The following is a 17,461-nucleotide window of genomic DNA, read 5'->3' on the forward strand; positions in this document are numbered from 1 at the left end:
GTCCATGACCGATTTTCCTATGATTGATTTGTACTTCGTAGCTTATACGGAAGCAATAATTATTACTTCGTCGTGTTGGGGTGTTTCCGTTTTCGAAGGAATGTCTTTAGCGAGTGATTCTATCTTACAAGCCGAAAAATAGCGGAGGCGTAGACCGACCATTCCAGCGTGATACAATCAGAAATTGCGTGTGATTGCAGCTTACCTGCCAAAGGACCGGCACGGTTGGCCTAGTGGTAAGGCGTCCGCCCCGCCGTGATCGGGAGGTCGTGGGTTCCAGCCCCGGTCGGGTCATACCTAAGACTTTAAAATCGGCAATCTAGTGGCTGCTCCGCCTGGCATCTAGCATTATGGGGTTAGTGCTAGGACTGGTTGGTCCGGTGTCAGAATAATGTGACTGGGTGAGACATGAAGCCTGTGCTGCGACTTCTGTCTTGTGTGTGGCGCACGTTATATATTGTCAAAGCAGCACCGCCCTGATATGGCCCTTCGTGGTCGGCTGGGCGTTAAGCAAACAAACAAACAAACCTACCAAAGCTGTCACACCTTATAAGTTTTTCTGAACAGTGTCCAGAAGAGAGAACGTCAGCTCAAGGAGAAGGAGGGAGGGGAGGTGCCGAGAAGGGTACTTAGCAGAGCGCTTGGCAGTGCCAAGCGAATGGGCAATGCCGATTATAGATCTGTGGCGGTCTCGTTTGTGGAACACCGTGTATTATGTGTTGCACGTGAATGTTGCATGAAGCACGGGTTGCCAAAATGTAGATCTATATCAACATAAAAATACAAGTTGGGATGGGGTGTGGGCTGTTGTTTTATCGTGCTGTGTAAGAATAAGAAGACGTTGTTTGTTGTTTTGCCATGGGCAACGTCATTGTGTGTGTTTATGTCGGCTTTTCTATTCCTTGTCTTTCTCCAAGTCCAATCAGATTATACAGGCAAATGATCGCTAAGAAGCGTACTTAAAAGAGTACAGTACACCTGATTTATTTCAATGTATGCAATCCAGAAAGTCTGTTTAGTAACAGCTATAATCAAGGAAATTGTTTGGGATGTCGGATCGTTAGAAAGACGTTGTAGTCGGCGGTGCTTTCAAGTGGAAGACTAAGAAGACAAGGAAGCATTTACTCACATGTTTGAATTATTCATGCATTTGTGTTCACTAGCAGCCCGTTAAGTCGAGTCTGTTCAATAGTTGTCAATTCAGAATTGACAAAAAATACCTTGGTAGTGCCAATTAGTGTTAATGTTGTTTGTCTTTTCTTTTCATTACGCCGCTGAAAATCAGCTCCTGTTGTCTGGGTTTCAACTTGTTGGCTATGTTCCGGCTTCTGGTCTGTCAAAGACACTCAGTGATAGCTACTTTGAAACCTGTTTCTGTTTTCAATCCATCCAACCACAATGCAACCTGTTAAGTTTTCAGTCGGTCAGACCTCAGTGAAACCTGTTTTGTTTTCAGTCGGTCAGGCCTCAGTAAAACCTGTTTTTGTTTTCAAATCATCAGACCATTGTGAACCTGTTTCGGTTTTCAATTCAACAGGTGTCAACGCCAGCGTTGCCCGTTCTTTCTCAATGTCCAGTAGCTCGGTGACCCGAACCTGTTTCATGGGGACACCTCAACAAGTGGTCTGTCAGCGTTGGGACAGTTACTAATAGAGTTTTGAATCTCCTCTGCTTGGGTCCGTGCTATCCCTTCGGCTGGACAGATGGCCTGGGGACAGAGAGGTCCGAGGGCCAGCTCAGGTTTCTTTTTTTGGCGCCAGCTTGGGCTATGGCCAGCTTGCAGCTGGACATTGGGTTGGTTTTAAGGACAGGGGTCAGTTTTATTGTGCCTTTTTGTGGTCCTCGGCTCTTTGCAGTCATTCTGTCGCTATGTCTCTCTGTCTGTCTTTTGCACACTAACTTGACGGAAAAAAACCCTCTCTCTCTCTCCTCTCTCTCTCGCTCTGTCTCTCTCTCTGTCTCTCTGTCTCTCTCTCTCTGTCTCTGTCTCTCTCTCTCTCTGTCTCTGTCTATCTCCTCTCTCCTTCTCTCTCTCTCCCTCTCTCTCTACCTCTTTGCATGTCTTATGTCTCACAGTCGGTGTTTGTGTCCACGTGTTGCAGTGTTTTTCTCCGACATATGGTCTGTATTCGTGCGTGTTCTTGTGAAGCGTTTGGGCCGATCTGACGGCGTGACAAGAGCTCATTTGCCGTCCCATTGTGGCACTTGACCCATTGTCCCCAGTCTCCACGCTTCTCCTCTGTTCTCACTGTCAAGGTCTACAGTTTCCTTTTCATTATACATTTTCCCCTTCGCTACCTGTCCTTTCTTTCCCCCTCCTTTCACAGCACTGCACACCTTTGTCCACCTGCATGCAGCCAATCAGAGCGTCGTTCCGGAGCGTGACACTATGTCCAGCTGTCTTTGCCCTGGACACGCGTAGCCACGAGACGAGCGCTGCATTGACCATTGTGGTCATCAGCGTGGTCACTCAACTCACCGGCTTGCATTCATAGTCTAATGGTCAGCCTCTCTTATCCTCTGGCTACATTCATCCTTTTCTAATGGCCAGGGTCTCTAGTAGGAGTAGGAGTATTCATTTCCTAATGGTGAGCTAGCACGGTAAAATATGTTTGTGTACAGATGGCTTGCAAAGTTTGTTCATTCTCGAACCTTCGATGATGTCAGGCTATTTGGACTGTAATTATAATGATTAATAGTTTACGCAATGGCAGTATTATGACCTTGCTTCTAAAGGGGTCTTACTTTAACTTTCACATTGTCACGGTCACAGCTGCTTTTAAAGTATTGTAGTATTAGTGTACGTTGACCTATATTGGACAGCGTGTACCGCTCGACTACTTGGCTTACAATTCTTCTCAAGCAAACGGTCTTGCCTTTTCCTAATTTAATGCTTCCATTCCTTTGTATTTTGAAGTTGAAGCAAGATATAGTTGGGCAGAAATTTAGTCAAGAAAGTCGTTTTAGTCTGTTAAGCTTACGGATTGCCAGATTAATGTACGAGATTGAGGCCTTTGCTAATCAGCGGAAGTTAACGTCCTTTGATTCATTGTCAGAGCGGAGACCAGGTGCATTAATAAAGGTACAATGGGGATTTCCATCTGCTCTCTGCTTTAAGCCTTCCGTTGGACAATGGCTATAGTAGCGAATGGTCAATACCGATTGAGTCTACAAGAATGGAAAATAATCACACAAAGATGCTAGGCTTGGATCAGTTGATATAGTCTTCAATCAGAGCATTCATATCGTAAAAAGCTATGGTAGCGCATGGTTGATACGCACTGAAGGAGAAAGGAAAAAAAACAATCTAGCAAAAAGACGCTGAGCTTAGAGCACAATGTTCAGTGATCGTATTCGTCTCCAAATTGCCATAAACCAATCAGGATACTGAGCTAGAAAAGAGAATCAGACGGGCAGGGAAAGAAGAGGCAACGTCTACGAGGGATGCTGGACTTCAGGGGAATAGGGGGAAGGTAATCAGGCTTGAATCCAGACGATGAAACCCCTTTTTATTCTGCTCAGCCATTCACGCTTCACGGCAGCCTCCCCGTGTATGGTCAGTGTTCTGTGAGGAACAGTAGTCTAACGACCAAAGGACGAGGGAGGATGGAGAAACGAAAAGAAAAAAAAAGTACTTCAGAGTCTTGTGTATGATCAATGCATGCATGCTCTCTTCGGACAATCATGTGGAAGGCAGAGTAAAAGGGGGAGAAGATGTCCTCAGATTCGTTGTCCTGGCCAGCACCAGATGGTAAGGGGTGGACGTGACTCAGGTCTTCAGGTGGATAATCAGGACCCCTTATTGTCCGGCAAAGGCCCATTGAAGCCAGCCCCCCCTCCCCAAATCCCCACCTTTTTGTCCCACCTCTATCCAGTTCCTTTTCTGTCCTTCTTCCTTCCTCCCAGCATTGAATCCCGCCTCCAGTCCTTTCACGTCCTTCCGTCCTTCCTTCCTTTTCAGTCCCTGTTCGTGTGCCCAGGTAAAAAGCAAAGCCAGGGGAGGAGAGAGGTTCGACAGGGTTTGCACATCTTTGTTCTCACCTGTTTTGTGCACAATGCATGGAGGGGGAGGGGGGCTGACAGAGTTTGCACATCTTAAACCTCACCTATACCGTGCGCACCTGAGAGGAGGAGGTAACGTTGGAAGTGGAGGGGGGGGGGCTGACAGTCCTTGCACATCTTGAATTTCACCTATTCCTGCAACACTCAGGGAAGGAAGAAACAGTGGGGAGGAGGGTTGGGAGGGGAGGAGGAGAGACTGGCAGCGTCTGCACACCTTTGTTCTCACCTGTTTCGTGCACAACTCTTGTCTTGCTGGGGACACCGGAACGGATCGTTAGCTTGCGGTCAGCGGCAGGGTCTGCACGGGGTCATGACCCTGAGCGTTCTATTGATTGGACAACGTCCAGACAACAGGAGCTTTCACGACTTGTCAGCTTTGTTGCAGGTTATAGCGGCTTTTTAAAAAAAAATTGTTTAGGGGGGGGGTGTGACGGGAAGGTAGACAACACCTGAGAGAGAGAGAGAGAGAGAGAGAGAGAGAGAGAGAGAGAGAGAGAGAGAGAGAGAGAGAGAGAGAGAGAGAGAGAGAGAGAGAGAGAGACTCAAAGCCAATCAATTTTTCTTCAGGTGAAGGAGGACAATAGCTTCAGGTGTGACAATGGACTTCTTTTCACGACACCTGGAGAACAGCAGAGAGATAGAAGAGGTGGATGGGGAAAGGGGAAAGGGGGGTTGTGTGCAGTGGTAGGATGTGGTCTTCTCGATTTAGAGCAGGTCACATCAACACACGGTGCTGTTGTGAGATTCAACAAGGTGAAGACAGTTGACTCGAATTTCGCGGCTGAATCTGTAGATTGTGCGACTCTCAGGGAGATAGAGGGGTTTGGGACGGGGCAGAGATTGAGACAAAACAGTGTAGTAAAAAAAAAAGTCAGTTTCAGAGAAATAATAAAAAAAATATCACTATCAGGGAGTGAGAGCTTAGGAAGGATACACCTTTATCTTGTTAAAAAGTTGCCATCGGATTGTACTGGTCCAAATATATTATTGCAGGGGGTAGATGGGTAAACGGTAGAAATCAAGTATGATAACTTATTCAGGTACATGTACTGCAGACATGCAGAAGAGGGGGGGGGTCGCAGTAGAATAGGCATGGCAAATAGCATAAACTGCAAGTTTATATGGAATGTCAACATTTGTTTTGGTAATCAAAGGCAAACGACGATTTGTCAATGACCGAGCGAAGTATATAATCACATTATTGTATCCATTAACCAAGTCAGACAGAAAAAAATTCACTTATATAGTTATTATGACAGCCAGAATGACAATAGCCATGCAAAGTACACATTTTTAGAATGATAATGTCGTGTTAACACCTTCATGCTAGTTGCTACACATTCTTCACGGCCGACAGTGCCCTTCCAAAACGTCACCCCAAAATTACCTTGAGGCCTGAAATTCTTTGTTGGTATACCACAGGGGCTTGTCCATGGAATGTATGTATTCATTATCATGTTCAGGGAAGGAATGCGGATTTCGGACATACCATACCTAGACATGTATTAATCACCAAAAGCTTTAGTGAGCTCGACTTGTGTGTTACTGAGCTGTGTGTGCGTCCGCTAGCTAACGGGGTATGGAGGGACTTTCAATACATAACGCTGAGGTGAAAAGGAGTGGCTGTCGGCTTTGTGTCCCTACATTTCATACTCTTTTCTGGCCGGTTGTTAGTGTGTAACCATCCGGTGTTGTCGTCGACTATGAGATAAAGAGAGAGAGAGAGGGGCAAGGTAGAAATATATAAAAAGATAGAGAGAGAGAGAGAGAGGGGCAAGGTAGAAATATATAAAAAGATAGAGAGAGGTATACCGTATAGGGAGAGGGACAAACAGATACATTGAACTTTCTGGTTTATACATTTATGTATACATACATGTATAAGCGATTTTTAAAAGCAACTTGCAATTACTTGTTACACGTAGAACTTTAACAGTACTAGGGATGGGGTGGGGGGGGGGGGGAGGACAGGGTTTAGGAGGAAAACATCTCCAAGAATTTTATTCCACAGACAGTTAATGAACAAAATCGACGTATTGTGCGTTGAACCTCTATCTACGTTACATTGTATCTAGTCAGCTCCTCTTCTGTTTTCAGATTTTGCTGATACCCTAGTTATGCACACACAAATAGCGTATTTCATTTCTCTAATCGTTGTTTTGTCTCGTTGCCTTAGAGACCGGGCTAGAAGCAGGAAGGTGCACTAATCATACATGAAGGGTTTTTTCAGGTAGAAAGTAGGCCATGTCGGTTTTGATCAATCATTTATCACTATCACGAGTGCTAAAAGCTTCCTCTTCGCTTGGGTGTGACGATAACAGTTTCCGCTCGGGTGGCTTTCATTTTGATTTGGTTGAAATGCCTTGATTATCGTTTGGCTCTTTACTTGAATTGTTTTTGAGAAATTATGCTTGTTGTTTCCGTATCGTGTTGTTTAAAGTAGTTACGCTTCAGAATTGAAGAGAATCGTAAAAATTAAAAATTCGACCATTCGTTGTATAGTTTGAAGAAGAATTAAAAACATTTTTTAAAAAGGTTTGATCCGTATTGCATGATCTATAGAATGGAGGTAAAGTTTTCTTCTCTAGTCATGTACTACTACTAGTATTCCTATACAGAACAAATTTCATTTGTGAAAACGGATTCATGACCGTTCGTATACATCTTTAGCAAATAGTCATTTTGCATTTTATTTGATTTTTTATCATAATTTCCTCATCTAAAGAGCGAGTGGAAATTTTATGTTTCCTTCCTTGTCTGAAACAAATCGTTAATAAACCAATTGCCTTTTTTTTAAACGAGGGGTTATGGGAGTGCATTTTTCTTTTCGTGGCACACTTTGTAACGCACTCTGCATGACATCTTTACGGGAGAGCATCCTCAAAGACATTTGAATTTTAAATTTACGAACATTAAACAAGAGCTTCTTCAAAAACAACAGTTTCCATTTCCTCTCTAACAATTGATGCAGTCAGTATTTCCGCTTCATGCTTGCCTCATTTCTGTTCGCAAGATTCGTCCCCCAGACACATGAATACTGACAGTAGTGACACCTGTGCGCGAGAGTGTCGATAGCAAAATGGCTGATCAGACAGAATAATATTAGCGGTGTAGGCGTTAGAAGTCAGGGACACAGTGCTCTTTTTGTGTTGACCTACCCACTTCAGACAGAGGGGGTTTCCGGTGCTTTGTTGCCGTGTATCGCACTTCTTCCCCTCCACGCCGGATGGCGTAAAGTCGATTTCATTTTTGCACCGTCCTTTTCACTACCCACAAGCCCACCTCAGTATAATGTCTGACTTAGCTTGGTTGTTGCAAGATCAAATGAGGATCACTTTGCGAATGCGAGACGAATAATTGTTTCATTAGTATTGGTTAATCTTTCTTGGAAGATTGTCTTGACATATCGCTTTCTCACAATGGCCTTGTGCTCTGACCGCCTTTTTTCATCTCGTTATCTGATACTGAAAATAGCTTCTCGCGTGTCTCTCATTGAATCTGTATTCACTAACGAAGGCGCAGCTCTGGGACAAACAGAAAGGACGAATGTGGTGATGAAAAAGGTTTGTGTCAAGGCGCATATTGGAAGGGCTTAACAAATGAACGAGCAGACGGACTGACTGGTAAACTCTTACCCAACAGGCAGAAGGACGACTAAATAAGTAGACGAAAATTGTGTTCATTAAATAACTTCCAGGCGATTGAACATGACAAGCAAACAGGAAGGGAATTGATTTCATTTACATATGAATAAAGAGCAAATATAAGCGACACGTTGAATCGTAATAGCTGATTCTATTCAAGGTGAAGTGTGGTCGACCTGTTATATCGGGTCTGTCCTCGTTTAAGACATGAAAGATCAAGGACAATAAAGCCTAAGGTAATCTCCCTTTTCCTGCTTCCGCCGAAAGACCGGCCGGCTGGCTTACTGGGCGTCAGTTTGTAGGGGGATACCCCTGCTTACACGCTTCTGCTTGACGCAAATCACTTGTTGAATCGTTGGTGAAGTGGGAAGTTGATTGAATGATTTCAAGAGGAAAACATGCGATCATTTCTACTCTTACCAACTGTGGTCTGATGTGATGGACTTGGCTTTGGTTTTATATTTACAAAGAGTGCCTGTGACCGTGTGTGAACGGTTGAAGTTAGATCCTTAACTGAATTAGTTGGTTGTAGGCCTTCAGTTGTTATACATCTTTCAAGATGATCGGGAATATGCGTCAGCTCGTCGACTGCTATTTACAGGTAGAGTTCGATTTTTTTAAATCTATGTCAGGTTGTTTTGAGTGCTCTTGGTCCGTTTTCTCGTTTATCTTTAGCAGTACACGCACCAGTGAATTCTAGTGATATATTTGACTTGCAAAAAGTTGCGATGGGTTCATCCATGTCTTCAGTTCATTCGAGACCCTAAATGATAATTATTTGACCTCACCTGCCCGGTTCCGTACTAAATTAACTGAATTAGGATAACCTAAGAACTGATAGTGAAGGAGAAGAGAAGTCTCACTCTCACAAGACGAGACTCATTAGGATGGGAGAGTTATACAAGACTACAGTCTCCCAGGTTAGTGTGGAATAAGACTAAGAAATGAAACAAGCAACTTTTGCTTGTCTTGTGGGGGAAAAAGCCCAGTGTTTTGATTATGATAGCTTAATATCAAAACGACAAAATGCTCTCTCCATGGCTGTCCAGAGCAGATAATTTACAACCCTTAAAACCAAACTGTCATTAAAATCTTCATTATTTGTCCCTTGCTGCCACGGACAGCTGACGCTAAGGACTAGCTGGGGTGGAGGTCTTTATTTTTACAAGGGAGATCTTTTTATCAGGGTCACCGGCTGTTACACCATGTACACACCGCTCAACAGTGTGCTTGCTCTCAATGGCGAACGATGACGTACTGTTCCAGTGACAAGTCAACAAAACGAAGTATTGATTCGTTAGCCCGTCTATTTAGGGGAACATTGATGGAGATGCCTGGGGTAATTAAATAAGCTTCATTTGTGCACTCGTACCAACAAGTTTGTTAGAAGTGCATTCAAGTCTTTAGCCTTGGGACTCTCTGGGGTCACTTTGGCCAGTGGACGGACTGGCTAACACACAACGCTTTGATCATTGTTTTAACTGAAAACATGGTCACGATGGTTTGAAAGTCTCCTCAGCAGTAAAGAACGAAAATTGGTGTTCAATACTGAAGCCAAGTGATCTGGATGCGGTAGTACAGAACAGTACAATGGCCACCGCTGTGACCAGCCACGTGCCCCATAATCCTCCAGCAAACATGGCGCGGAAAGGGTGGCGCCAAAACACGGGCTGTGTTTACCTGTACTCCACCACAGACACACTGACATCAAAGCCACGCGGAGCTGGACCCCTGGCGGCTCATCCTTCTGCTGACCAGTTGACCATCCTTCACCCGCCGACTTTGTCTATAGGCTCAGCCCTTTCTGTTCCTATTTTGTTTTGCGAGATTAGCATGGCTTTTGACGGTTTGCCTTGGCGACTGCTTATAGTTTCGCTGCGAACGATTAGCCTGGAGAGTTAAGTTCTGTCTACTACTACCCCACCCCCTTTCCTAAGTTTGTATGTACCGTTTTAGTTTGAAGTGTGATGTAAGTCTTCAGAAGGCGGCGAAGAAGGATGAAGGGGGATTTGCTGAAAAAGTCAGTAACGGCCTTGTTGAAACAAATGCAAGTTAACCGATCAAACTTGATAGCCCATCAGATCGTTAAAATCCATAGTTTTGCCTTTATTTTCAGTTCAGTTGGCCACAAACGACTTTCGTTGCAAAATGAAGGAGGGAGGGGTAAGAAACGTTCTACAGTGCGGCGTCTTTTACGATTCCGTCAAAACGTTTGACTTTACAGTTATATCACTGGTGGAGTTCTATCCAGACTATTTAATCGGAATCGAAAGTCAAGTTAACATGATAGGTCCTTGAAATGTACAAGTCCTTCCTCGAATAAACGATTCGGGATCATTTCTCAAAAACGAACCCCTCAGGAGCGAGCATGACACATGCTTTGCTTTCGACGGAAACCACTTGTGTCTGTAAAATGTAGCGATTGAAAAGAAAGTTAGAAAGTCAACTCCCTGTCACAGTCCTTATCGTTGACAACTTTTAATCTGAAACGAAGAAGCGAGCTTTTCAAGACGTTGTCAGTCACAGTTCATGTTTTTGTTCTGTTTTTCTCATGGGTTCATAAGAGGCTTTAACAGTACCGGCCTTTGTTGTCATAGTGTTTGTCTGAGCTCATTCAGCATTGTAATTACTCTTTCAGTAAGGTTTATTTCAATGTTGAGTTTGTTTGTTTGTTTGTTTGCTTTAACGCCCAGCCGACCACGAAGGGCCATATCAGGGCGGTGCTGCTTTGACATATAACGTGCGCCACACACAAGACAGAAGTCGCAGCACAGGCTTCATGTCTCACCCAGTCACATTATTCTGACACCGGACCAATCAGTCCTAGCACTAACCCCATAATGCCAGACGCCAGGCGGAGCAGCCACTAGATTGCCAATGTTAAAGTCTTAGGTATGACACGGCCGGGTCAGTGTTGAGTATCTTTAACAAAAAGTTTCTTGTATCGTCCTGACACAGTACTCATTCAGACTTGGGATTGCTCGTTCAGGAAGGGTTTTTGGAGTGTTGAGAATCTTTGATATAGAGTCCGTAGTATGGTCCTGGGACATAATGTAGTACCTGCTTCAAGCTTCCAACAATACTCTTCTCAAGTGGAAAGCTCACACAGGTACCAGCACAATTGCTCAATGTTACCTCGGAAATTATCTCCTCACCCTTCCCACAGCCCAACCCTCCATTTTGTTATCCTCCCCGGGTACTCCTCCATTTCTTTTACCCGTCATCCTCGGCCTACCCCCATTCATTGTCAGGGTGTTTGTGAGGTTCGGGTAGCCGCGGGCGTTGTTTTGATGGATTCTTGAAACACGGGGGTAGCACCCGCTGATGAAACGCCTTTTCTTGTTACCTGTTCACGTGAATATCAGACGGATCAAAGCTTGCTTGTTGCCTAATAAACGCGGTAAGCGGCCTTTGGACCTTGGGGGGGGTTGTTAACGGGGCGTGAGGTGCTGTTCATTAGTGGAAGGGTCCTACCTGTGGATACTGAGATGCTGTCATCAGAAACATTTTGTTTTTCAAGATGCAAAACCCTATGTCTTCGCAAAACAAATGTCACTCATAATCATACTGATTGAAATAGACTGAACAACTTGTCAACAGTGTAAAAAAAAAATTAGCCTTAATTCTTGGAATCTGACCTTTTCCGAAGAAAAAGGTTAATTTGTATTTCACAACGCAGTCAAAATACAAATTGAAAGGGAAACTTTTTTGTCCATCTTGTTATTTTTGCTACCTGTATTTTAACCTTCACCTCTCATGAGTTGTTAACGGTGGTTGTCAGACCATAAAACCGATGTAGTTGGTGATAAAGACACAGTCACGACCCGAAAATCGTGAACAATCTCCACACCGAACAACCGCGATATAGCGTGGGTGGTGGTGTTCCCCAAGGGATGACCATACAGCCATGACTTCAGTGACCCGTACCATTGACACACTAGCGATTGCATCTTGGGGGTCTAAGCCTGGAGGATTTTACCTGTGGCACTTTGCCTTTGATCTTGGTCGGCTTTCCTCCTCTGATGAGATTTTACCGCTGCTGGGTGACTGCATAAAGTCAATACACGACTGTGAAAGCGAGAATGAGCGGTAGCAGAAATTGGTGTCGAGGGGATTTTTCGGGATTTTCATTTTGAAGTCGTTCCGGCGGTCGTTTATTAGATGTGAGATGGCCAATATCTCATTCTCCCATCGACAGGCGGATCTTTATTGGCAGTGGTTCAAAGCTTCCATTGAAAGTCACGCAATATCTCACACACTTGGAAAGTACACTACCTTGAAGAAGAAGAAAACTATCGTGGCTTGATTTAGTTCTTGCCTGTACAATAGCAGTGAACAATTTTACTTCCGTCTTGCGCTGAAAATAACTGCACATTATCTCGCTGTTGTTTACTCAGAAAAAGGAGCACTGCTTATTTTGAAAGAATGATAGTGGACGGTAACCTGAAACCAACTTGTTCTTAGAAACGCAGGATGTTATTCTTGCGAAAATAGAGAAATGTTGCAAAGTGCATGTGCATATCTCTCTCTCTCTCTCTCTCTCTCTCTCTCTCTCTCTCTCTCTCTCTCTCTCTCTCTCTCTCTCTCTCTCTCTCTCTCTCTCTTTCTTTCTCTCTCATTTTGTAGGTGTTGTTCACCTGTTTTGACGCGATATTGAAAAGAAAGTAAACGTTGTTGTCACATTTTATGGTGTTTTTTCTTCTCATTTTGTCTTTTCTACAAACGCATGAAAGTCTGCCTCCTACTTCTGCGAAGAAAGCTCCCGATCACCACTCACTTTGAGCTCTATAGATCCATAAACCTACCTGTAGACGAGTAAAGCACTTAATGGCGCAGGTCTCTGCAGTCCCTCCATTCCTGTTCGTGCATGATTCAGTCCTGGGAAGGCCCAGGCTCCAGCTATAGCTCAAACCACGCTGTGACATCACACAAAACGACATTGATTGGCCGGGGCACGGAAACAAAAGCTTGCTTCACGTGCTCGTTCTTGTCTTGCACTATTTGTCAAGACTTTCGATCCTTCGGCTTCGTTTGTCACAAAGACATGCAGAGGTGAAAGAGACGCCGAATTGATCGGAGCCTGCGACAGTTCGGTAATGGCCAGCGAAGGGAAAAACTTGTAAGAAGGCCTTTTGTTTGAAAAGCTCGTTTCCGACTATAGCACGAAAATATTCGGCCGTTCTTGGGAACATTTGCTTAATTGCAAACAGCACTTTCTTTTATAAAAAGATGTCTTCAGTGAAAATGCCGATCTTTTGTCTTCTTCTGTTTTGTGCTGTTTTCTGTTGAAGTTTTCTCGATTGACAAAATTAAAGTCTTGAATGGCTACGCCCGTTTTTAGAATTACCCCTGGCTTGCAGGGCTGCAGAAGAATATCACGGACGGTTATTACCATGTAATAAACTAAAGTACGCAGTGTACAAACACTTTTCTTTACTGTGAATAAAAGGGTGGGGCTGCTGCCGTTCGTCATACGGAAACGAATTAATCTGATTTCACGCAAGAGAGAGAACACTTGTATATATTATATATATGTATATATACGACTTGTGTCTGTGTGTGTGTGTGTCTGTGTGTCTGTGTGTCTGTGTATCTGTGTATTTGTGTATTCGCCATGCACGGCCAAAGTTCTCGATGGATCTGCTTCAAATTTGGTGGGCTTATTCAGAGAGACCCCGGACACAACCTCATCGATGAGATATTTCAACACGTGCTCTCAGCGCGCAGCGCTGAACCGATTTTGGTTCCACCTCAGCTATTTTGGTTCCACCTCAGCTACCCGGGCCCCCATACCGACACACCATAGCCGCTACACCACATCACAACGCCAAAGTTCTCGGTGGATCTTTTTCAAATTTGGACACCGTATTCAGCTACACCCCGGACACAATATCATTGATGAGATATTTCAACACGTGCTCTCAGCGCGCAGCGCTGAACTGATTTTGGTTTTTGTGTTCATTTCACCATTATAAGTAACTCTTCCTTATCTTCTCCAGTGTTTGGCGTTTATCTCCCTTCCTTCGTGTGGCTTTCCCGTTCAGTTGTAAGTTACTATTACTATTTTTAGAATGTCACTGCGCTGTCCACTGCGCTGTCCACAACGCTTCCCTTGCACCCGTAAGTTGTTCTTACTGTCAAAGTGAAAAGGTCGAATCAATTTATAGCCACGCGAAAAATACACTCTCACCTATCTCTATATATTTATAGATACAGATATGCATATATATATACGGCTTCTCTGTGTGTGTGTGTGTGTTTGTGTGTGTGTGTGGGCAAAAACCTGTGTATTGTAGAGTTCTGTTTGTGATGTGGTCTAGCGGCTTTTGTCTGTCTGTATGTTCTGGCATGTGAGAAGCCACAGCAGATAATATAGGGCTAAGAAATAAGCTCTAAAATTCTCAATCCCGTTTGACAGGACTTCGCCTTCAAAGGTGATTGTGGTGAACCGCCACGCTGTCTGTCTCTGTCTCGCGCCGTTCACCCCAAATTCCCGTTTCTGAGTAACTATTTTTAGAATGTCACTGCGCTGTCCAGAACGCTTCCCTTGCACCCGTAAGTTGTTCTTACTGTCAAAGTGAAAAGGTCGAATCAATTTATAGCCACGCGAAAAATACACTCTCACCTATCTCTATATATTTATAGATATACATATACATATATATATATATACGGCTTCTCTGTGTGTGTGTTTGTGTGTGTGTGTGTGTGGGCAAAAACCTGTGGATTGTAGAGTTCTGTTTGTGATGGGGTCTAGCGGCTTTTGTCTGTCTGTATGTTCTGGCATTTGAGAAGCCACAACAGATAATATAGGGCTAAGAAATAAGCTCTAAAATTCTCAATCCCGTTTGACAGGACTTCGCCTGCAGAGGTGATTGTGATGAACCGCCACGCTGTCTGTCTCTGTCTCGCGATTCACCCCGGCGAAGCCGGGTATTCCTCTAGTATATATATATATGCACTTGTTCATCCCTGCACGTCCAAACAGCAACTCATTGACACACGCACACACACACACACACACACACACACACACACACACACACACGCACGCACACATTTACAAACACTCACTCTCTCTCTCTCTCTCTCTCTCTCTCTCTCTCTCTCTCTCTCTCTCTCTCTCTCTCTCTCTCTCTCTCTCTCCGCAACGCACACTCTACTTTTACACGCTCTGCCAAAATGACACATAAAACTGATGAAAGCAACTCTAAGCTGCGTCAAAGCTTTACCTTTGTCCCCACACCGTCTACCTGTGCCGTGTAGATGGCAGGTAGATATGGGTTTGTAGGCCAACCCACCTGCCGGGCGGAGAGGTGAGTCATAACAACATGGGCCGCGAGTGTGGGGGCGATTTTTTTTCTGCACGTTGCACAGTGTTGAAAAGGTATCGCTATCCCTCCCTCTTTCATACACGTGTGTGGTACATGTATGTATTAAATCAAAGCGAACTGCTGTGTCACAGTCACTGTCCTTTTCAGTTTGGGCGACACGCGTAGAAACTCAGTGAGATTTTGTATTCAGAAGCATCAAAGTGTATTGAATGCTGTTTTGCATTTTGGGAAGAAAGACAGACATAGCCTGCTATAATCAACAACAACAACAACAAAATATATATATATATAGATATAATTATACAATATCAGAAGTTGTGAAAGAAACGATTGAAAGTCAGCAGAGACTTTCTTCTGAGATTTGTTAAAATCTCTTAGCAGAGCAGATAAAGAGAGAAAAAAGTGTCCCCTCACAGATGTATATATAAATCAAGTTTATCTTTCATCAAGTGAACGAGCAAGAACTAATCGACAAACAGACAAACAGTCTACATAACGCATTAACCACGAGGAACTGTATGTATGAGCGTGGGGCATTCAACAGAAATGCATGTGCACGCCTTCACTGACAGATCAGCTGGTGTATGTTCGATTGAACACGTTGATCGATCTGACTTTGCACCGATCTAACTACAGCAGCTGTTGTGTGTACTACGCACATGCTTTGTAAACAGCAACACAAGAATACGGTCAGAAAAATAATGTGCAAGGCTCAAGTTTTGGAACACCTTGTTTACAAAAGAAAAAGAAAAAACAAGCTGCTCTGCCGTAAAATGAGGTTGCCCAAACAGTTATTTAACAAACGAATCAAGTCCATTTTTACATTGCTGTAACCCAAAAGAACATCACACAAACTGCATGATGGCAAAGGGTGCTGAACTACATCAATCTGTCTCTGTTACTAATGTTTGGCGCACTGATTTATATGCTGCAATGTAGTTTAATTGTGAACAAAGTTAAGAAAAACCAGGGTGGTGCCCACAAATAAACGGCGAAGAAAGAAGAGAACAAAATGATCGCAGAGACTTTCACAAAGGAACACCACACCCATATATATATTTATATCCACCGATCCAAACATTCGCCTGTCTTTTATTTTTGTACAAAATCAAACACAAAGACTGAGACCTTCCCTGAATATCAGACTACATCAAAACCATACCTGTTAGTTGCGTCACGTTTGCATGACATGTAACGAAGCTCCTTCTTTCCCCATTTTTTGCCTCAGGGCTGACTATGTGAATGTCAGATAGTTGGCAGTGCACAGAGTCCGGCACGTGCGCTACGCTTTAAGTTCTGTGTCTAATGCTTGTACTTCGTACAAGTTGCAATTCTTAGTCTGCATGCAGTGTGCTGTGCAGTGGTCTCAGTGCAATCAACAGAAACAATGGCACTGTGTAATCATGCTCAGGTATATTCGCTGCAGATTGGGTTTGTTTTTATTTCTAGTGTGACCGCAGACGAAACAGCGGATTTGTGTCTTATTCATTTGTCTCCAGTTGTTGAATTGTTACTCTTATTTCTTTGGTAACACTTTTGGGACATAAGGAAGTTCGTACAAGAAGGTACACGTACTGTGTTTATACGTGCACAGAATTGGGCCACTTCAGCCTCTTTTTGCATGTCTTACTGCAATCAACTGGTATTGCGTGGATTTTCGTTTTTACCAGACATATCTTCTTCTTCGTCGTTCGCTCAGACAGCAACTCCGGAGGCCCTGATGAAGGCTGCTGTACGCCGGAGGCTACCAGACATATGATATTTAGTACCAAAAAATAATCCATCAAGTCATCATATATTAGTTATCATCTCATCGAATGCTGATAATTTAATGTGGATATTTTTCTCTCGATGATGGGGTTGATTTGTGTTCAAGTATTAATGTGATATTCTGTTTGTGTGATTTCAGGTGTTCTGGCACCTGGACGTGTTCAGACGCAGCTACCGTCGTCTGCTTGGACACACCTGTATGGGAAACTCCTGTATCTTCTGCGCCCTCAAGGTGAGTTTGTGTTATTGAGTCTGTCTGTCTGTCTGTCTGATGGGACACATTTGTATGGGCAACTTTTGTATATTCTGTGCTTTCAAGGTGAGTTTGTGTTATTGAGTCTGTCTGTCTGTCTGTCTGTCTGTCTGTCTGTCTGTCTGTCTGTCTTTCTGACGGTTGTCCTGTCTGTTTGTGATTTAGCTTTGTACGAGGAAAGGGAGAGGGGGAGGGGGGTAATAACTACAAGGACAAAAGTGTTAAGTTTAGCATTTTCTATTTTAATTTTTTAAATGTTACCCATACGGATGATCCCCTTCTCTCCTTTCTCTTCAAACCTCACAGTACCTATTGTTCCTCACCTACCCTTAAATATATTTCCTTCCTTCCCTCGTAATCCATACGTGTTTGGATAATTATGTTGGCGCCCTTCGCTC

The 17,461-nt window shown here is 43.8% G+C and overlaps 1 protein-coding gene across 4 annotated transcripts in view; it reads left to right on the forward strand.

Annotated features, from left to right (window-relative positions):
- LOC138958698 (uncharacterized) overlaps nucleotides 1–17,461 on the forward strand; it is a 53,559-nt gene that overhangs the window by 9,300 nt on the left and 26,798 nt on the right. For 3 of the 4 annotated variants that reach the window (XM_070329930.1, XM_070329927.1, XM_070329929.1), the window contains exon 3: nucleotides 16,950–17,042. In XM_070329930.1, the coding sequence (XP_070186031.1) occupies nucleotides 16,950–17,042 (93 nt within the window). Of the gene's footprint in view, nucleotides 1–8,127; nucleotides 8,308–16,949; nucleotides 17,043–17,461 lie in introns of those variants that run through there. The other variant, XM_070329928.1, reaches the window with a different exon arrangement.

The sequence above is a fragment of the Littorina saxatilis genome, linkage group LG2 (assembly GCF_037325665.1).
Source record: "Littorina saxatilis isolate snail1 linkage group LG2, US_GU_Lsax_2.0, whole genome shotgun sequence".
NCBI classification, from domain to species: Eukaryota; Metazoa; Mollusca; class Gastropoda; order Littorinimorpha; family Littorinidae; genus Littorina; species Littorina saxatilis.